Below are 22,197 nucleotides of genomic sequence, written 5' to 3' on the forward strand. Positions count from 1 at the left end.
CATGTACCTGGTGTTGAGTAATTCTGGTTTCCTCAATTTTTGGTCTTGGCTCCTGCTGAACAATCTCTGGCTTGACTTGTTTCTTCTGCTTTTGTTTTTTGGGTCTGTCGACTGTCTTAGTGTTGAGTTCAATTTTATCCTCAGATTGTGTAACAGTTACAGTCTCCATTTTAGATAATACAGCTGGTGCATCAACGGTATGTGACACAATTGATGACCATGACATTACTCCAGATGGAGCATGAGTTTCAGAATGCGACCAAGCGGAAGGTTTAGGCAGTTCTACTTCAAAGTCTGTATTGATAATTTCGCGATGCTCAATGACTGACTTAGGCTCTGTCTTAACCACTGGTTCCTCATGTACCTCGTGTTGAGTAATTGTAGTTTCTGCAACTATTGGTTTTTGCTCCTGCTGTACTACCTCTGGCTTGACTTGCTTCTTCTGTTTTTGTTTTTTGGGTTTGTCGGCAGTCTTTGTGGTGTGCTCAGGTTTATCCTCAGATAGTGTAACAGTTGTATTCTCGGTTTCAGATATTACGACTGGTACGCTCTCGGCATGTGACACAATTGATGACCATGACATTACTTCAGATGGAGCATTAGTTTCAGAATGCGACCAAACGGAAGGTTCGGGCTTAGGCAGCTCTACTTCCCACTGTGGTTCCTCATGTACCTGCTGTTGAGTAATTGTGGTTTCTTCAACTATTGGTTTTGGCTCCTGCTTAACTATCTCAGGCTTGACTTGCTTCTTCTGTTTTTGTTTTTTGGGTTTGTCGGCAGTTTTAGTGTTGTGCTCAGGTTTATCCTCAGATTGTGTAACAGTTACAGTCTCCGTTTTAGATAATACAGCTGGTGCATCAGCGGTATGTGACACAATTGATGACCATGACATTACTCCAGATGGAGCATGAGTTTCAGAATGCGACCAAGCGGAAGGTTTAGGCAGTTCTACTTCAAAGTCTGTATTGATAATTTCGCGATGCTCAATGACTGACTTAGGCTCTGTCTTAACCACTGGTTCCTCATGTACCTCGTGTTGAGTAATTGTACTTTCTGCAACTATTGGTTTTTGCTCCTGCTGTACTACCTCTGGCTTGACTTGCTTCTTCTGTTTTTGTTTTCTAGGTTTGTCGGCATTCTTAGTTTTATCCTCAGATAGTGTAACAGTTGTAGTCTCGGTTTCAGATATTACGACTGGTACGCTCTCGGCATGTGACACAATTGATGACCATGACATCACTTCAGATGGAGCATTAGTTTCAGAATGGGACCAAGGTTCGGGCTTAGGCAGTTCCATTTCCCATTGTGGTTCCTCATGTACCTCCTGTTGAGTAATTGTAGTTTCTTCAACTATTGGTTTTTGCTCCTGCTGTACTACCTCTGGCTTGACTTGCTTTTTCTGTTTTTGTTTTCTGGGTTTGTCGGCATTCTTAGTTTTATCCTCAGATAGTGTAACAGTTGTAGTCTCGGTTTCAGATATTACGACTGGTACGCTCTCGGCATGTGACACAATTGATGACCATGACATTACTTCAGATGGAGCATTAGTTTCAGAATGGGACCAAGGTTCGGGCTTAGGCAGTTCCATTTCCCATTGTGGTTCCTCATGTACCTCCTGTTGAGTAATTGTAGTTTCTTCAACTATTGGTTTTTGCTCCTGCTGTACTACCTCTGGCTTGACTTGCTTCTTCTGTTTTTGTTTTCTGGGTTTGTCGGCATTCTTAGTTTTCTCCTCAGATAGTGTAACAGTTGTATTCTCGGTTTCAGATATTACGACTGGTACGCTCTCGGCATGTGACACAATTGATGACCATGACATTACTTCAGATGGAGCATTAGTTTCAGAATGCGACCAAACGGAAGGTTCGGGCTTAGGCAGTTCTACTTCCCACTTTGGTTCTTCATGTACCTCCTGTTGAGTAATTCTGGTTTCTTCAACCATTGGAGTTGGCTCCTGCTTAACAATCTCAGGCTTGACTTGCTTCTTCTGTTTTTGTTTTTTGGGTTTGTCGGCAGTCTTTGTGGTGTGCTCAGGTTTATCCTCAGATAGTGTAACAGTAAAAGTCTCCGTTTCAGGTAATACAGCTCGTGCGTCAACAGTATGTGACACAATTGATGACCACGACATTACTTCAGATGTGGTGTGAGTTTCAGAATGCGACCAAGTGGACGGTTTAGGCAGTTCTACTTCAAAGTCTGTATTGGTAATTTCGCGATGCTCAATGACTGACTTAGGCTCTGTCTTAACCAGTGGCTGTTCCTCCTGTTGAGTAATTGTGGCTTCAACTATTGGGTTTTGCTCCTGCTGTACTACGTCTGGCTTGACTTGCTTCTTCTGTTTTTGCTTTCTGGGTTTGTCGGCATTCTTAGTTTTATCCTCAGATGGTGTAACAGTTATAGTCTCGGTTTCAGATAATACGACTGGTACGCTCTCGGCATGTGACACAATGGATGACCATGACATTACTTCAGACGGCTTTTCTTTGATGATTTCAGGAAGTGGTGTCAATGGTGGAATTGTTTCCGAAGCTTCTTCCTCTGGTGCTTTTGTTTCTGGTATCGACAGCGGTGAGGTTTTAGTTTCAGGTTCATCGCTAACAGGAGCCTCTTTAACTGGAGCTGTCAAAACTTTCTGTTCGTGTAATATAAATTCTTGAACTGTTTTGGCTGTAGAGGGTAATTCTGATTGTGAAACAATTGAAGACCAAGATTGGATATGGGTCGAAGGTTCTGTAATTACTACTTCAGTGTGCTCCTTTTCTGAGGGTTTGGAAATGACTGTTTCCTTTTGTGAAACTGGATTGGCATGCTTTTCTTTCTTTTGTTTTTGCTTTTTGGGCTTGCCATGTAATTTCGAATCAGATTCTGTTGAAGATGTTCGATCAACAAGTACCTTATGCTCTGCGATATCAGTGCTTTCAACAACAATCTGTTTTACATCAGCCGTGCGTTCCCTCTGTTTCGTTTCCTTTTTGGCGACAGGATGTTCAGAGCTACCTGGCTGAGTTGTTAAGGGTGCAATATCTACAGATTTCGATACTATTGAAGACCATGAATCAATTTGAATCGGCTTTTCGTCTATAGATTCAGATATTTCTGGCTCTTCCTGAATTTCTACACTGGCTATAATGGTTGGTTTTACGCTAGCGCTAGGGTGTTGTGGTTTCTTGTCCGTCTTTTCTTTCTTTGGCTTCTGTTTTCTTTGTTTTTCAATTACTGGGGCTGAGACGATTTGCTCTTGGTGAATGAATTGCTGTACATCCTTTGAATTGACGACAGATTCCTGCTCTTCAATAGTTTGGGAAACTATTGAGGACCATGATTGAGACTGAGCTGGTACATCTTCCAAGGGCATGGTTTCTGCTGGATTTTGAGTAAATGTGTGTTCGTCCTGGCTGGGTTCCATAATATTGGTGAATTTCACTGAGATACTGTCTTTTTGGGGCTTCTGTTTTCTAGGCTTATCGTTTACAGCAGTTGAAAAGTGCTGCTCTCTTTGAATAAAGTCGTTAATATCATGTGATTTGGGAATACTCGGTTGTTTTTCAGTAACAACTGTAGTAAAGTCAACTGTAACGTCATTATCGTCAATATTTTGCATATTATCTTGAACTGGGATTTCAATTGCCTTCTTATTTTTCTTTGTTTTCTGCTTTTTCGGCTTATCACTTGTCATAATTGATTTCTGCTCATAAACGTCTGTCTCGTTAATGTCTTTCCTTGAAAGTGTTTCTTTAGATGCAGCAATGGATTCCGTTGTAATTGTAATGGTTTCTATGGTTGTTGAATCGTGCTTTGTATCTATTGATAACGGTTCGTCATTTCCCTGGCGCACTATTGATGACCATGAGTGGAGAGAAGGTCTTGGTTGATGTTTACCTATGTCATCCACTGGGGTATCAATGGCTTGAGACACCAATTCTTCACGAATACTAGCTACATCAATGCTACTTTCTTTCACCGGTTCAGTTTTATTAATTTTTTTATCCTTCTTCGTCTTTGGTGTCTTCAAAACTGGAGCCTCTTTAACTAGAGTCTCTTTAACAGGAGTCTCTTTAACTGGAGTCTCTTTAACTGGAGTCTCTTTAACTGGAGCCTTTTTAACTGGAGCTGTCAGAAGTTTCTTTTCCTCGTGAATAAAGTTTGTTGTGTGTCTTAATACTTCTGCATACGACGAATGTTGCTTCCAAATATTTGTACTTTCAGATGTATCTTTCACGGGGATCTCTTTTCCAAGGTCCAAAGCCTTCTCGGGCTGCGACTGCACGGCTACTGAAATGTTCACATCAGGCTTTATAGCGATTTCCTTCAGAACTTCGTGTTTCTTTCCCGTTTTCTTCTGGGATTCCACGGATTTCGGTTGCTCTGTATGTGCAGACTCACTGACCGTTTGTGTCACAGTTGTCTTCGTGGTAACAGTTGTTGTTATTATTTCCTGTTGCTCACTGGTCGGTTGGACGATTTCGATTGTTTGAGTTGTCGAAGGAACGACGTTTTCCACGACTGTCTTGGTGATTGTCGTTGTAACTGCAGGCTCTTCCTCATCGTCAGAGAAAGTCATTGGCTCATCCAGAACTTCCATCCATGTGCTGGTTGACTCATCAACAGGGAGGCCAGCATAGGCGGGTTTCTTGGGCTCTTCTGGTTTCTTGAGCTCTTCTGGTTTCTTTGCAGGTTCCTCAGTCTTAGGTTGTTCCTTTGGTGCAGATTCACTGACCGTTTCTGTCACAGTTGTCTTCGTGGTAACAGTTGTTGTTATTATTTCCTGTTGCTCACTGGTCGGTTGGACGATTTCGATTGTTTGAGTTGTCGAAGGAACGACCTTTTCCACGACTGTCTTTGTGGTTGTCGTTGTAACTGCAGGCTCTTCTTCATCGTCAGAGAAAGTCATTGGCTCATCCAGAACTTCCATCCATGTGCTGGTTGACTCATCAACAGGAAGGCCAGCATAGGCGGGTTTCTTGGGCTCTTCTGGTTTCTTTGCAGGCTCCTCAGTCTTAGGTTGTTCCTTTGGTGCAGATTCATTGATCGTTTCTGTCACAGTTGTCTTCGTGGTAACAGTTGTTGTTATTATTTCCTGTTGCTCACTGGTCGGTTGGACGATTTCGATTGTTTGAGTTGTCGAAGGAACGACCTTTTCCACGACTGTCTTGGTTGTTGTCGTTGTAACTGCAGGCTCTTCTTCATCATCAGAGAAAGTCATTGGCTCATCCAGAACATCCATCCATGAGCTGGTTGACTCATCAACAGGGAGGCCAGCATATGCGGGTTTCTTGGGTTCTTCTGGTTTCTTGAGCTCTTCTGGTTTCTTTGCAGGTTCCTCAGTCTTAAGTTGTTCCTTTGGTGCAGATTCATTGACCGTTTCTGTCACAGTTGTCTTCGTGGTAACAGTTGTTGTTATTGTTTCCTGTTGCTCACTGGTCGGTTGGACGATTTCGATTGTTTGAGTTGTCGAAGGAGCGACCTTTTCCACGACTGTCTTGGTGGTTGTCGTTGTAACTGCAGGCTCTTCTTCATCATCAGAGAAAGTCATTGGCTCATCCAGAACATCCATCCATGAGCTGGTTGACTCATCAACAGGGAGGCCAGCATATGCGGGTTTCTTGGGTTCTTCTGGTTTCTTGAGCTCTTCTGGTTTCTTTGCAGGTTCCTCAGTCTTAGGTTGTTCCTTTGGTGCAGATTCATTGACCGTTTCTGTCACAGTTGTCTTTGTGGTAACAGTTGTTGTTATTATTTCCTGTTGCTCACTAGACGGTTGGACGATTTCGATTGTTTGAGTTGCCACAGGAACGACCTTTTCCACGACTGTCTTGGTGGTTGTCGTTGTAACTGCAGGCTCTTCTTCATCATCAGAGAAAGTCATTGGCTCATCCAGAACATCCATCCATGAGCTGGTTGACTCATCAACAGGGAGGCCAGCATATGCGGGTTTCTTGGGTTCTTCTGGTTTCTTGAGCTCTTCTGGTTTCTTTGCAGGTTCCTCAGTCTTAGGTTGTTCCTTTGGTGCAGATTCATTGACCGTTTCTGTCAGAGTTGTCTTTGTGGTAACAGTTGTTGTTATTATTTCCTGTTGTTCACTGGTCGGTTGGACGATTTCGATTGTTTGAGTTGTCGAAGGAACGACCTTTTCCACGACTGTCTTTGTGGTTGTCGTTGTAACTGCAGGCTCTTCTTCATCATCAGAGAAAGTCATTGGCTCATCCAGAACATCCATCCATGAGCTGGTTGACTCATCAACAGGGAGGCCAGCATATGCGGGTTTCTTGGGTTCTTCTGGTTTCTTGAGCTCTTCTGGTTTCTTTGCAGGTTCCTCAGTCTTAGGTTGTTCCTTTGGTGCAGATTCATTGACCGTTTCTGTCACAGTTGTCTTTGTGGTAACAGTTGTTATTATTTCCTGTTGCTCACTAGACGGTTGGACGATTTCGATTGTTTGAGTTGCCACAGGAACGACCTTTTCCACGACTGTCTTGGTGGTTGTCGTTGTAACTGCAGGCTCTTCTTCATCATCAGAGAAAGTCATTGGCTCATCCAGAACATCCATCCATGAGCTGGTTGACTCATCAACAGGGAGGCCAGCATATGCGGGTTTCTTGGGTTCTTCTGGTTTCTTGAGCTCTACTGGTTTCTTTGCAGGTTCCTCAGTCTTAGGTTGTTCCTTTGGTGCAGATTCATTGACCGTTTCTGTCACAGTTGTCTTTGTGGTAACAGTTGTTGTTATTATTTCCTGTTGCTCACTAGACGGTTGGACGATTTCGATTGTTTGAGTTGCCACAGGAACGACCTTTTCCACGACTGTCTTGGTGGTTGTCGTTGTAACTGCAGGCTCTTCTTCATCATCAGAGAAAGTCATTGGCTCATCCAGAACATCCATCCATGAGCTGGTTGACTCATCAACAGGGAGGCCAGCATATGCGGGTTTCTTGGGTTCTTCTTGTTTCTTGAGCTCTTCTGGTTTCCTTGCAGGTTCCTCAGTCTTAGGTTGTTCCTTTGGTGCAGATTCATTGACCGTTTCTGTCAGAGTTGTCTTTGTGGTAACAGTTGTTGTTATTATTTCCTGTTGTTCACTGGTCGGTTGGACGATTTCGATTGTTTGAGTTGTCGAAGGAACGACCTTTTCCACGACTGTCTTGGTGGTTGTCGTTGTAACTGCAGGCTCTTCTTCATCATCAGAGAAAGTCATTGGCTCATCCAGAACATCCATCCATGAGCTGGTTGACTCATCAACAGGGAGGCCAGCATATGCGGGTTTCTTGGGTTCTTCTTGTTTCTTGAGCTCTTCTGGTTCTTTGCAGGTTCCTCAGTCTTAAGTTGTTCCTTTGGTGCAGATTCATTGACCGTTTCTGTCACAGTTGTCTTTGTGGTAACAGTTGTTGTTATTATTTCCTGTTGCTCACTGGTCGGTTGGACGATTTCGATTGTTTGAGTTGTCGAAGGAACGACCTTTTCCACGACTGTCTTTGTGGTTGTCGTTGTAACTGCAGGCTCTTCTTCATCATCAGAGAAAGTCATTGGCTCATCCAGAACATCCATCCATGAGCTGGTTGACTCATCAACAGGGAGGCCAGCATATGCGGGTTTCTTGGGTTCTTCTGGTTTCTTGAGCTCTTCTGGTTTCTTTGCAGGTTCCTCAGTCTTAGGTTTGTTCCTTTGGTGCAGATTCATTGACCGTTTCTGTCACAGTTGTCTTTGTGGTAACAGTTGTTGTTATTATTTCCTGTTGCTCACTGGTCGGTTGGACGATTTCGATTGTTTGAGTTGTCGAAGGAACGACCTTTTCCACGACTGTCTTTGTGGTTGTCGTTGTAACTGCAGGTTCTTCTTCATCGTCAGAGAAAGTCATTGGCTCATCCAGAACTTCCATCCATGTGCTGGTTGACTCATCAACAGGGAGGCCAGCATAGGCAGGTTTCTTGGGTTCTTCTGGTTTCTTGAGCTCTACTGGTTTCTTTGCAGGTTCCTCAGTCTTAAGTTGTTCCTTTGGTGCAGATTCATTGATCGTTTCTGTCACAGTTGTCTTCGTGGTAACAGTTGTTGTTGTGATTTCCTGTTGCTCACTAGACGGTTGGACGATTTCGATTGCTTGAGTTGTCGAAGGAACGACCTTTTCTATGACTGTCTTTGTGGTTGTCGTTGTAACTGCAGGTTCTTCTTCATCGTCAGAGAAAGTCATTGGCTCATCCAGAACTTCCATCCATGTGCTGGTTGAGTCATCCACAGGGAGGCCAGCATAGGCGAGTTTCTTGGGCTCTTCTGGTTTATTTGCAGTAAATTCAGTCTTGGGTTGCTCCTTTGGTGCAGATTCGTTTATCTCTTCTGTTACAGTAGTCGTTGTAATTACTAGTGTTTTCCGTTGTGGAAGAAAAGGTTCAATAATAGTCTTTACTTGATCTGACTTAGCGCCTTGTATAGTTTCCATTATTGTACTTATGTTAGTCTCGTCAGTATTATCAGCAGAAAGAGAAATTTCTACTTCATCATCAACTAATGCCTTCCATGACTTTTTCTCTACTACAATGTCATCGACAGTATCATCAATCATCTCAGCCCATGATTTTTTACCAGGTGTAGGCTCTACGGTAGATTTATTAACATCAACAGGCTTAATTTTCTTTGGAGCAGTAGTTTTCGGTAAATTTCTTTCTGTTTCAATGAAATCAGTAGTCCTTTGAGTAAGTTTAGAGGCCCAAGATACAGAATGCTGATTATTGGCGCGAGTTTCTGGATTTTTAACACTTCGATTAGATGAAAGATCGTGTGTGAGCACTGCCTGCTTTTGTGTGGATTTTGGTTTTTCTTTTTGAGGCAAATCTGTCATTTTATCAATTTTGCTGGCGATTTTGGCCCAAGTTAATACATTTTCGTCAAGGGTGGGTGGCGTCGGAACAGCATCGCTCTCTTCAGATGTTGATGAAATAACTTCTGGTTCCAATGTTTTGGTTTTAGGTTCAGTAAGTTTTCTTTCCACTCTAACATCCTTTTTGACGCTTTTACGTTCCCTGCGGGGTTTCTGCTCTGGCTTTGGTTCATTAATCGGAGCTGGAGCTTGAGCTGGCTTCTTGCGAGATTCTATATCGTCTATCCAGTCCCCAGGTTTCTTTACTAATGAAGCCCATGAAAATGAGTCAGAAGAGCTAGTTTCCGGCATTGAGACTTCAGTCTGAATCTCTGGCTCTGATTCAACAGGAGCAATAGGTTCTTTTATTGTTTGGTCATAGTTGGGACTTTCGGAACGTTCTTGCTTTTTAGCTTCAACACGAGACGTCTTTTTCGGTTTTTTAGTCTTTGCAGGTTTTTCAAGTTTTTCAGGTTCTTTATGACTACGCTCTGACTTCTCGGTATGAGTTGTTAAATACTTAACTGTTGTATCAACCCATTCACCTGGCTTTTTGACAAGGGCAGCCCAAGAAAATTCACTTGATTGTGGTTCTGCTTGCTTCGGCGATTCTTCTTGAGGTGTAATGGTTGGCGAGGAATGCTTCAATACTGATTCAACAATATCAGGCTTTTCATCTTCGGAAGTGGTCGAGGTTGGTTCAACAAATGTTTCCTTAGGTTTCTTAGATTTTTTCGTTTTTGTAGATTTACGTTCAGCCTTCTCAATCTTTTTCGGAAGTTTGTCATCTTGGACTGCGATAGGTTGCACCTTCTCCTTTTGAATTATAGTTGTATCCAACCATTCCCCTGGTCTTTGTACTAAAGCAGACCAACTCATATCTGACGAATTTTTATTATCTCGCTCATCAGAAGAAGGTTCCTTAGAACTGTCTATTGTAGGCTTAATCGTCTTTTCCGGTTTTTTGTGCATTTCCGTCTTTTTCGGCAGCTTTTCAATTACAGACTGAGTGGGTTTAGTAACAGTAGAGCTGGGAAGCTCTTGGACCTCTGTCCTCTGTAATTCAGCATTAAACAAGACATCTGCGTAAGACTTTCCATCCCGGTTATTTTCCCAGACAGTATGTTGAATAGTTTCCTCAGATTCCAATGGCTCTGGTAGAGTAACTGTCGAAGCCACAATAGTGTCTTGAAGATTGTCTGTTGTCTTCTTCTGACGCTTTGATGCTTTTGGTTTCTTAGCCTTTTTCTGATGGATCTCTACAGGCTCCAATCGATTTCTAGGAATAAACTCGTTATACACTCTCTCATTCGCAAGGAAAGTATTAGTCTGATCAGCGTGAACATGTCGTAGATATGATGGCGTAAACTCTGGGGCATCCGCAGATAAAGTGGATTTGAAAGCCATGTTTGTTGAGCCAGGAATTGAGTCCTCTAATATACTGGACCATGTATCAATTGGACCTTCACTAACTGATTGCGTTACAGTTGTTGTGCGAAGACCTTCTTCTTCAATTGCGGTTTTGGTTGATTCTAGTTCAATAGACTTAGGCTGTTTTTGCTCTTTGGGTTTCCTTACAGGTTCCTCAGCCTTTGGTTGCTCCTTTGCTGCAGATTCACTGACGGTGTCTGTCACAGTTGTTTTCGTGGTAACAGTTGTTGTTATTATTTCCTGTTGCTCACTAGACGGTTGGACGATTTCGATTGTTTGAGTTGTCGAAGGAACGACCTTTTCCACGACTGTCTTTGTGGTTGTCGTTGTAACTGCAGGTTCTTCTTCATCGTCAGAGAAAGTCATTGGTTCATCCAGAACTTCCATCCATGTGCTGGTAGACTCATCAACAGGGAGGCCAGCATAGGCGGGTTTCTTGAGCTCTTCTGGTTTCTTCTCAGGTTCCTCAGTCTTAGGCTGTTCCTTTGGTGCAGATTCATTGACCGTTTCTGTCACAGTTGTCCTCGTGGTAACAGTTGTTGTTGTGATTTCCTGTTGCTCACTAGACGGTTGGACTATTTCGATTGTTTGAGTTGTCGAAGGAACGACCTTTTCGACGACTGTCTTGGTGATTGTCGTTGTAACTGCAGGTTCTACTTCATCATCAGAGAAAGTCATTGGCTCATCCAGAACTTCCATCCATGTGCTGGTTGACTCATCAACAGGAAGGCCAGCATAAGCGGGTTTCTTGGGCTCCTCTGGTTTCTTTGCAGGTTCCACAGCCTTTGGTTGCTCCTCTGTTGCAGATTCATTGACCATTTCTGTCACAGTTGTCTTCGTGGTAACAGTTGTTGTTATTATTTCCTGTTGCTCACTGGTCGGTTGGACGATTTCGATTGTTTGAGTTGTCGAAGGAACGACCTTTTCCACGACTGTCTTTGTGGTTGTCGTTGTAACTGCAGGTTCTTCTTCATCGTCAGAGAAAGTCATTGGCTCATCCAGAACTTCCATCCATGTGCTGGTTGACTCATCAACAGGAAGGCCAGCATAAGCGGGTTTCTTGGGCTCCTCTGGTTTCTTTGCAGGTTCCACAGCCTTTTTAGGTTGTTCCTTTGGTGCAGATTCATTGACCGTTTCTGTCACAGTTGTCTTTGTGGTAACAGTTGTTGTTATTATTTCCTGTTGCTCACTAGACGGTTGGACGATTTCGATTGTTTGAGTTGTCGAAGGAACGACCTTTTCCACGACTGTCTTTGTGGTTGTCGTTGTAACTGCAGGTTCTTCTTCATCGTCAGAGAAAGTCATTGGCTCATCCAGAACTTCCATCCATGTGCTGGTTGACTCATCAACAGGAAGGCCAGCATAAGCGGGTTTCTTGGGCTCCTCTGGTTTCTTTGCAGGTTCCTCAGTTTTAGGTTGTTCCTTTGGTGCAGATTCATTGACCGTTTCTGTCACAGTTGTCTTCGTGGTAACAGTTGTTGTTATTGTTTCCTGTTGCTCACTGGTCGGTTGGACGATTTCGATTGTTTGAGTTGTCGAAGGAGCGACCTTTTCCACGACTGTCTTGGTGGTTGTCGTTGTAACTGCAGGCTCTTCTTCATCATCAGAGAAAGTCATTGGCTCATCCAGAACATCCATCCATGAGCTGGTTGACTCATCAACAGGGAGGCCAGCATATGCGGGTTTCTTGGGTTCTTCTGGTTTCTTGAGCTCTTCTGGTTTTCTTAGGTTGTTCCTTTGGTGCAGATTCATTGACCGTTTCTGTCACAGTTGTCCTCGTGGTAACAGTTGTTGTTGTGATTTCCTGTTGCTCACTAGACGGTTGGACTATTTCGATTGTTTGAGTTGTCGAAGGAACGACCTTTTCGACGACTGTCTTGGTGATTGTCGTTGTAACTGCAGGTTCTACTTCATCATCAGAGAAAGTCATTGGCTCATCCAGAACTTCCATCCATGTGCTGGTGGACTCATCAACAGGGAGGCCAGCATAGGCGGGTTTATTGGGCTCTTCTGGTTTCTTTGCAGGTTCCTCAGTTTTAGGTTGTTCCTTTGGTGCAGATTCATTGACCGTTTCTGTCACAGTTGTCTTCGTGGTAACAGTTGTTGTTATTATTTCCTGTTGCTCACTGGTCGGTTGGACGATTTCGATTGTTTCAGTTGTCGAAGGAACGACCTTTTCGACGATTGTCTTGGTGATTGTCGTTGTAACTGCAGGTTCTTCCTCATCATCAGAGAAAGTCATTGGCTCATCCAGAACTTCCATCCATGTGCTGGTTGACTCATCAACAGGAAGGCCAGCATAAGCGGGTTTCTTGGGCTCCTCTGGTTTCTTTGCAGGTTCCACAGCCTTTGGTTGCTCCTCTGTTGCAGATTCATTGACCATTTCTGTCACAGTTGTCTTCGTGGTAACAGTTGTTGTTATTATTTCCTGTTCTTTAGACGGTTCGATGACTTTAGTTGTTTGAGCTGATGTAACCTTCGTTGGTTCCTCAGTTTTGTTTACAACCGTAGGTTCCTCCTTTGGTGCTGTTTCTATGACTGTTTTGTTTTGTGACTCAATAATTTGAGTATTGTCAATATATTGACAATACGCGCTTTCAGCCGAACGTTGCATTACAGTGTTGTACTTTGGAATCTCATAGTTGTAGACATTAAGCTGTGGTTCCTCTGGTTTCTCAATGATTGTATCGCATGTATTTTTAGGAATTTCGGTGATAATAGCAGTTTGTTCAGATTTGATTTCAGTAGGTTTTGAATTGACTTTGTGATAGCTAGCCTCAGCAGATTTAAATGATGATATATCATACTTTGGTATTTCATAAATAATATTTTCAGTGGCTTGTGTTTCAAGATCTTTGGGTAAGGGATCAACAATGGGGGAGATAACGTCTGTTTTACAAACGATTGTAGTATCAATAACCGTAGTAGAGCTAGCTGGTGTTGATTGTAAGGCTGTGATAGGTGTAGGTACAGGGGCTGGCTTATGTTTTATTATGTGATAATTACCCTCGGCAACATTATACTGAGATATATTATACTTAGGTATTTCATAAATTTTTTCGTAGGAACAAATATTTTGTATGTTAGGAATCGGAGTGCTTACCGTGTTAGCCACAAATGCTTCAGCAATTAATTCGCTTGGTTTTGCAGGAACAATATTATTAGCATTATTAGTAGGAGTTTTGCGTAACTGTACTTCACATGGAGTATCTACTTGCGTCTCTTCTAGAGTTTTAGAAACTGAAGCTTCTAGTTTCTCATGATAAAATTTATCAGCCTTAGCTTGCTCAATAAAACTTCCCATTGCAATCAATGACACATCTTTAGAGAGATTAAGAACTAATTGATCTACGTTAACAATAGGCATAGGGACATTAATTAGAGGTAGCTTTTCAACTATAGATACAGCAATATTACTTTGATTACCTGTATTTCTCTCCTTTTCGATTTGCATTGTTTCTTGCTTAATGAATTCTTCAGGAATAGCAGGTCGTTTCTTTTTATCTTTCTTTGACAAGTTCTTCTGAATGTTTTCAAATAATTCTTTATCTTCTTGACTAACGATTTCACTAATTTCCTCAACGCTTGTGGTGTCAACTTGTTCTACAACTTTAAGAGAAATATCTGTGCTACCTACAGGGGACTCAGTCGCTGGTTCTTTGATATTTGACGAAGTTAGCTTGGTAACCTCAATAATGGAAGAATCATTCGTTTCGGCACTTCTCTGCAAGGACTCAACATTTTCTGTCACAGTTTCTGTCACACGAAGACTAACCTCCGGAAAATCTAGATGCATTTTCACAATAGGAGTCTTTAGCTTTTCTTCGTGAGTAATTAAAGATATTTTTTGGATTGTGCCTGGTGGGTAAGCACTGTCAATGCCTTCTCCTATGAAAAGAACATTTGTGCCATCTTCGGTTTCGAAGCTACGTCGTTGAGTTGTCGTTAATATCGTGTTTTTAGTGGTAGTTGTGGTAGTAGTGTCAACGTGTTCGGTTGTGCTTGCAGCCCCATTTGTATAAGAACTAATTGATTGGGTAATGTCTGTTGGTATTTCGGTTGTCTGAATGTCAACAATCTTAATACCAGACTTGACTGACTTGTCATTCGGATGTAATTCGATATTGGCACCAACATTTTCAAATTTACGTTCGATACTAGCAACTGATGTTGCAGACTTGGAACTTGCTTGGGATATGACAGAAGGACTAGTCGATCTTTGATCAGGCATTTCAATGCTAGATGTAACAACTACATCACTTGGTGCATCACTCTCAGTAAGAACGATTCGTCCGTCATTTGTTACGCGTTTGGTTATTCGCATTGTGCGAATTGTAGTTGTCTTTATAATGGCGCCATCAACCTGGCTGGAAGTTGTTGACGCTTCACTTGGTATTTCCGATATTGTTGGAGATCCTTCGCGCACAGTGATTGGATCACTGATTGTGCTGGTCTCTTCCGTTGTGGTTTCTCCTTCTTCATTTAGTTTTTTCACTATTTTGGTTGTACGCACTGTTGTTGTTTTTGTTACACCACCACCTTCTTCTGCTGTGGGTTCCTCAGTGACGTCTAATGTTTGAATATCAGTGTTGGGAGCAACGACAATATTCTCAGCTTCACCATTATTTTGTGAGATTTTCTTTACTGTTTTTGTAGTTCTCACAATTGTTGTTTTGACAATATCATCACAGAGATTAGCATCTTCAACATCGGCAACCGCTAAGGTTTGTTCAACTGGAGCAGCCAATGGTTCATAAATCGTAGTTTGAGTAGTTTCTCCCGATACGATTGGCGTTGCATGCTGTTCAGCAGATATAAAATCTAATATTGTGGACTTTATATTGCTTTGCACATTTTGCTGTGGAGTTACTTCTAACATAAGAATCTCTTTGTCTGTCTCCGGTAACTTTACGGCTTCAATTTCAGACTCAGTTTCTACAACAGTTGCTTTTGTCGTACGCGTCGTTGTAGTTTTCGTAATACCCTCGCTGTTTGATTCTGTAGTAACCGATTCCGCTACAACTGGCGCATGCTGAATTATGGTTTCAACAGTAGGTAGAACGCTTTCGCTTTCGTAGCTGGATACACTGCCATTTTCACTTTCATTGGCAATTTTCTTGACAATTTTCGTTGTGCGTACAATAGTCTTCTTTAATACGGAGCTATCCTCTGGTTGTTCCGGTTCAGCTAGCGGTGCAGTTTCCTCTATTTGCAGCGGGCTTGTAACTACTTCTTTGTCCGTTTCCACTTTTCCAGCTTTGATTGTATGTATGGTTGTTGTCTTTGTTGTTTTAACAACACCCTCATCACTGATTTCCCGACTATTCATTTCAGATTTCTCTACCTTGGGGGACTCCAGCGGCGCTGTTTCCGTCGTATCATATGATTCCAAAGATTGAATGTCTGAATTTGTTGATGTAGACATGTCAGAACCATCGCCGTGATTGATTTTCTTTACAATTTTGGTTGTACGTATAACAGTTGTCTTAACTAGGCTGCCATCATCGTTGATGAGCGAATCTCCAGCTGGAGCTTCTTTAGTTACATTATTTTTAATTGCACTTGTTGTATTCAGGGGCTCTGTGGTTTCTGTTGCTGTTTGCAGCGGCTCGACAATTTCGGCAACTGTATGTACAATGGGCGTTTCGAGCTTCTTTTGCTTTTTGTTTTTATCCTTGCGAGTTGGTTTTTGTGGTATTGTTACAGCTTCGACAGTAGTTGTTTTAATTGGCGTTGCTTTCTCTACAGGTTTTGGATTCTTTTTGTCCTTACGCGACGGTTTTTGTGGCTCGGGCACAATTTTCTTTTCAGCTTGGCTTACAACCTCAGCAACAACATGCTGAGCAGCATTCAATATTGCTTCCTTAGTTTCAATTGCTGTGTCACGCTGCGTAAAGCTTGTTGTAAGAATTGTTGTAGGCAATACTTGCACATCTCTTTCCACTTCGGGTTCATCTTCATAATACTCTTCGACAATCACCTCACCATCATCTGTAATACGTTTCAGTATGCGTTTCGTTTTGGTTATAGTTGTCTTGGTGATGGAACCGCCTTGCACTACTGTTGTGTCCTGTTGCAATGAAAGTCCTTGCTTATTTATATCACCCATAACAGTGCTTATGTTGCTGGTTTCAATTGTTGGTGTATCAAATTGCTCAACCAATATATTCTCTTCAGGCAAATCATCGATTACATCTTCCTCAACAATTTCCTCCTTTCCATCAACGATGCGCTTTATAATGCGCTTGGTTATATGTTTGGTAATGGTGCGTGTGGTAATTGTAGTGGTAGCGCCTTCTGTGGAAATTGTATTGGTCGATGTTGTAATTGCGGAATCGCTTGGCATTACCGATTCAATTGTTGTTACAATTGGAATTTCATCAGTAGTAGGCATTGAAACTTCAACAACAATTGGTTGTGGTTTGGACTCCAACTTTATTGGCACCTCTGCTTTAGCTGTTTCAGCAACTGTTATTTTTGTTGTTACCTTTTCCTTAGTTTTAGACTTGCCATTAGTTTGGCTAATGGGTTTAGCAGTGACTGTTTCGACCTTAACATCTTCAACTGTTGCTGGCACAATTATTTCTTTAGTTTCAACAACCTTTTTCGGCTTTTGCTTTTTGTCAGGCTTGGTCTCTACTGTGGCTATAACTGGAACCTCAGTTACTTTAGTGGTAGTAATTGTAGTTTCCTTATCCTTTATGGGCTGCTTCTTAGCTTTTTTGCTGTTATCAACAGTTTTTTGTGCTGTTGTTGTTGTTTCTTCGGCAACAGCAATTTGCTCAGCTGGCGCTTTGACAGTTTTGGATTTCCTTGGCTTTGGTTCAGGCTTCTTGCTTACTTCCTCGGTTGGTGAGGTACGTACAGTGGGTTCGATTGCAATCAGCGTTGCGCGTTCTGTAAATGTTTGAGCTGTATCCGGCGACTTGTGTTTTCGCTCTTTATGCGGCTTAAGCTTAATAGGAATTGGCTCGGGCTGCTGCTCATGACGCTGACGTTTGGGTCTTGCTGAATTATCTTCTTTGCGTTCCCATGTGGGTGACTTTTCAGCGCGTTTGCTATGACTTGTGCTTGTTGTTGTGGTAGTTGTAGTAAAATGTTTGCTAGTTGTTTGTAGTTCAGCATTTTTAGTTTGGGCTAGACGTACTGGTATTTGCTGTTGACTGGATGGCTGGAAAACTGGCTGAGTTCTGTGCTGCAGGCCAAAGAGAACTTCGGCATATGTGCTGCCAGTACTTGTATCTTGGCTAAAAGCTTGTTGCTGTTGCTGTTGCTGAACTTGTTGCTGGCGTTGAGTTGTGCGCACAACAGTTTGAGGCGCTGCTGCGTTAACAGTCTCTGCTGGTGTTACAATTGTTTGCTGTACAACTGTTGTAATGGTAACTGGTGCCTGTGGGGGTTGCTGCTCATTGGGTATGCTCTCAATGGCATCGACATCAAACTGACCAAAGGTAATGTCCGGACGTGGTTCATTCATTTCAAACTCTTGCGGTTCCACTGGTCTAATCAATTGCACATGCTCTTCAACATACATTGGATTGGCTGGTTGTAGTAACTCCTCTGTTGCCGTTGCTGGCTGTATTTGTTGTATGCTTGTCATAAGCGGCTCCGCGCTTTGTTGCACCATCGAAGCAAGCGTTGTTACTACTCTATCCAAAACGCTGTTGCCTGTAGTTGAAGTGCTGCTCATATTCATTTCGGAGCTGTAGGGCTCCAGCAAATAGCTTTGCTCTATGAGCTCCGGCTGATAGACCTCGGCTTGTGGCTGCTGTTGATAATCCTGACTGTACTCAGTTTGCTGCGCATAATAAATAGGCGTAGACTCTGTAGTATATACAGTTGAGTAGTTTTCGGCAACTGGTGCCACTGGCTGATAGTAACCAGCTAGCAGTTGATATTGCTGCGTTGTGGGCGCAACAGTTTGATATTGTATGGGATACTGCATTTGCATTATTTGTTCGTAGTAATTTTGTGGCACTGCCTGCTGTTGCTGCTGCTGCGGCGCCTGTTGTTGTTGCTGCTGCTGCGTTGCGCTGTTGGCTAGATAAGCCCATTGGCCGCTATCGGCAACATTTTCGTACATAGTTTGATATAGCTGCGGATCAGGCTGTAGATAAGTAGCAGCAATTTCTTCAGCAGTCATAGCTATTTCATAGCTACCAACTGGCGGTTTATCGCTAATTTGCGCTTGCTCCATATACTGCAGCTCCACATGCGGTTTGTGCATAAACTGCTCAAGCTGTGGCGCCGGCTGCTCGACTTGAGCCGCATAGCTGTGCGCTGTGCTGGCATCTACTACATCCTGTATGGTAATATCCGTAAGCGTTTGCGCTGAGCGACCAGCTAGCTGCTCAGCCTTTAAGCGCTCGAGCTCAAGACCGCGCAGCACTTCCGCGTATGAAGTCGAACCTGGCGCCCACATGGGGCTACGCGAACGCGAGCGCTGCTCTTCGGGCAGTACAAGTTGTTGCTGCTGCTGCTGCTGCTGATAAGCGTCAAGTTGCTGCTGCTGCTTTGGCTCTCTGCGGCGACGTGGTGAGCGTGCGCGACGCTCAGGACGCGTCGGCTGCAATTTCTTACCCATAGCTGTTGCATGTTGTTGCTCAGTTGCAATAAATTCAGTAATCGCATTGGTTGGTGTGCTAAGCGTTTCAACAATTGGCTGCGCGACTGTTTCGCTTATTGGTGAATTGTTGTTGTTGTGGCCATTGCTGGTGGTGGTGTAATGTTGCTCATAGACCATTGTTGTTGGTTCTTGCTCATGCTGGCGTAACGTTGTTGTCTTTCTGGTTGTTGTTGTCGTTGTTGTAATTGTATTTTGTTGTTGTCTTTGTGGTTGTTGCCTTGTCGTTGTTGTTGTTGTTGTTGTCTTAGTCGTTTCTTGTTCTCGTTCTCGTTCTGGTTCTTGTCTTGGGTTCTCAATACCGCTTACCGGACTCGAATGTCCTGATAACACTTCAGCATAGGTCATACCTACAGCTGCTGCTGCCGTTGGCTTCATAAGCAACGAGACAGTCGATGAAGTGCTAACCACTGAGTGTGGATCCAGTGCATAGGATTGGGCTGCGGTTGCGTCGTAGATTTGCTGCATGCCATCGATTGATTGTCGCATTGCCTATGCGTGATTCGATCGTGCGTGATTGTGGGTGAGAGACATAAGGGGGGAAGATTTGCCAAAAACGTTAGCTTTTCATATTGTTTGCAAGGTCATGGGCCTAACAGTATAAGTATCACTACCTGAACTACAGTGCTCTAAGCTAAACAAAACTCGAGTCTTGGGCTTTGATTTAAAAAATACATTTTAATTTTAACTTTTTTTTTTGGGGTTTTTTATGCTTAAACATGGGCCATGTTATAAATAATGTAATTGTAATAAATATAATAATTTAAAGTGTGTTTAATGCTGCTTGCCACATGCCGCATTGGGAGCGTGCAGCATGCAGCAAACAGTAGACGCCGGCGGTGGCTGCTTAGCTAGCTTTGGTTTCAATTTCAATTTTGTAGTCTAGTGTAAATTGCTTAAAAGTACTAAGTACTATGCCGTGGCATCTCTAAATCTCTAGCTTGGCATCGTCCGGCGTGCCGCGATGTATTAACAGTTTGATGCGTTCATTACGTGCGGTTATTTTCGAATGCAAATTTTTGACACGTTCTCGACATGCCTGCATATTCGATATATATTCGATATAGTGGGAAGTATATATATATATTTTGTTTATGCGTAGGGTGCACATAATATACGAGAAAATGTTTTGGCGTGAGAGCAAATAGAGAGAAGACAAAGAGATCAGAGAGAGAGAGAATATTTTGTTTATAAGCAGCGAGCGAGCGAGCGATTAAAACGCCAAAAGCAACCAAAAATACCAGGTGTACATTTTGATTTGATGTAGTTTTTATAATTATTATATTTGAGAAGAAAGACGCAATACCCATGTGTGTGTATGTATTTGTGATTTGGCAGCAGTTAAATTAGCATTTGTTTGAGGTTTGTTAGTTACATGGTTAGATTAGCAAGCACAGTACAGAAGGCAAGCGAGTTAGAATTCAAAAGAACAAGTTCATATACGAGAGACGTTCAATATAATGTTGTATGTAATTGTGATTAAAGTTTCATGTTTTTTTATTTTAGCGCACCGACACCAATTCAACGTTGAGAAGAAGATAAAAAAGAAAATAAAATAAATGAGTCAAATAAAAGCCGTAACCGTAACTAAAAGTTTAACTAAGAGGCGCTAAATTTCAAGAGCTGAGAATTTCTCAGTTGTATAAAAAAAGCTGCCGGCTTAAAATTAAAAATTAAAACCAATAGTTAAGTGTTGTGTGTGCGTTTGATTTATATGTGGTGATGACTGTCTACAGTGATCAAAAATAAGTTCTCAATAGCAAAGAGTTTGCCCCAAATACAATTTTGACTACAGTACGTTAAAATTTAAATAGTGAAAATTTTAGACTTGGTGTGTAAATTTGCCACTTACCGCCAACACTGCAGTTCGCAATGTAAAAAACTTAAATTTAAAACAATTAAGCTAAATTCTGGTTTGTTTATAAAAAATAGCCAAGTGTTAATTTGGCAAAAGCTTAAAATAGCTAAATGTATATAAATGGACTGTAAGAATTTTCATTTTCAGTTTGTTGGGCTACCCCACAGCAACAAGAGAACTTATTTAAAATGTATATGTTTAAATTTAAAACACGCACGTGACAATGGAATTGTTGAAATGAACGAATTTTTGACATGAGTTATAAAGGGGGCACCAAAATAGAGTATAGCAGATATATAATGTATGTATGTGAGATGAGCAACGACGACACACAAGGCGTGGTGTCTGCATATGTATGAGTGTGTGTGTGATGAGCTGCACGGTACGGTATACGAAAATTCGAAAAAATTATGAGTTCGAAAAATTAGAATGGTATATGTATGTGTGTGTAGTTTTCAAAAAGTAAACGAAAATAAATAAATAAATTTTTTGTGTGAAAATGAAAAGTAATGCGCCGCAAAAACAAAATAAAATAAAAAAGTGCGCACTTGAATTTCGAAAAGTAAAAAGAAATAAAAATAATAATTACACAGCCACCGTGCAACTTTTTTTGTTGTACCTAGTCGCGCAATTGTTCAACGTCTGGTTTTTTTTTAATTAAAAAGTTACTTGAGTGTTAATAACTAACAAAACGCCGGTTGTTCTGTCAACTGTTCCAAGTAGCATGAACATGATGCAGGAGTTTGAAACGCTTAGCAATGGATTACTGAGCGATTTGGACTACTTAGTGGCTATAGAAGTGGCCTAAACTGATAAACTAAACTGTTTGTAGCTAACAAAGTGAGGGGACGCAGTTACAAATGCTGCAACTGTGTGAGTGGGTGGCACGTACCTGTTGCTCGGCTAATGCGCGCTCACGATCGTGTGGCAAGTAGGTGGGCGCCATTACCAGTCGCAGCTGTTGCTCCTCCTGTATAATGCGCTGGCGCAGCGTTTGCATTTGCTGCTGATAGACATCGATTTGGGCGAGCGTTTGCTCGAGACTGCACGATTTGGTTTTGACCACATCGCTCAGCGCGTCGAGCATGCGCAGCAAATCATCAACATTTTCGCTTAGGCGTGGATCACCGCCCATGCCATTGCGGAAATGCACCTATAAGCGTTAAGCGTTACATTGGGTAAATGCAGCTGCGCCAAATACTTACCTCCAATTTTTCAATAGACAGTCGCATTTTAGTTTTTTGCACATTTATGTCGGCGAGCGTTTTTTCACAGTAGCCCAGCTGATCGCGCAGCGGCTTCTTTTGCTGTGGCGCAGAGTCAAGCGTTTGCTTGGTTTTCTCCTGCCAGGCGCGTATATCCTTAAGTTTGCGCTCGCATTGATCCCATTCTTCGCAGGCTTCTTGCAGCAGTGAGTTCTGCAAAAAGAATATAAAAGTAAAGCGATTTTCG

At 42.3% G+C, this 22,197-nt stretch overlaps 1 protein-coding gene across 5 annotated transcripts in view; it reads right to left on the bottom strand.

Annotated features, from left to right (window-relative positions):
- LOC108596112 (nesprin-1) overlaps positions 1–22,197 on the bottom strand; it is a 51,565-nt gene that overhangs the window by 22,944 nt on the left and 6,424 nt on the right. For 4 of the 5 annotated variants that reach the window (XM_033293318.1, XM_033293315.1, XM_033293313.1 and 1 more), the window contains exons 4-6: positions 21,951–22,163; positions 21,638–21,898; positions 13,368–19,379 (exon numbers count right to left, since the gene is read on the bottom strand). In XM_033293318.1, the coding sequence (XP_033149209.1) occupies positions 13,368–19,379; positions 21,638–21,898; positions 21,951–22,163 (6,486 nt within the window). The remainder of the gene's footprint in view (positions 1–13,367; positions 19,380–21,637; positions 21,899–21,950; positions 22,164–22,197) is intronic. The other variant, XM_033293319.1, reaches the window with a different exon arrangement.

This window comes from Drosophila busckii, chromosome 2L, assembly GCF_011750605.1.
Source record: "Drosophila busckii strain San Diego stock center, stock number 13000-0081.31 chromosome 2L, ASM1175060v1, whole genome shotgun sequence".
Classification (NCBI taxonomy): Eukaryota; Metazoa; Arthropoda; class Insecta; order Diptera; family Drosophilidae; genus Drosophila; species Drosophila busckii.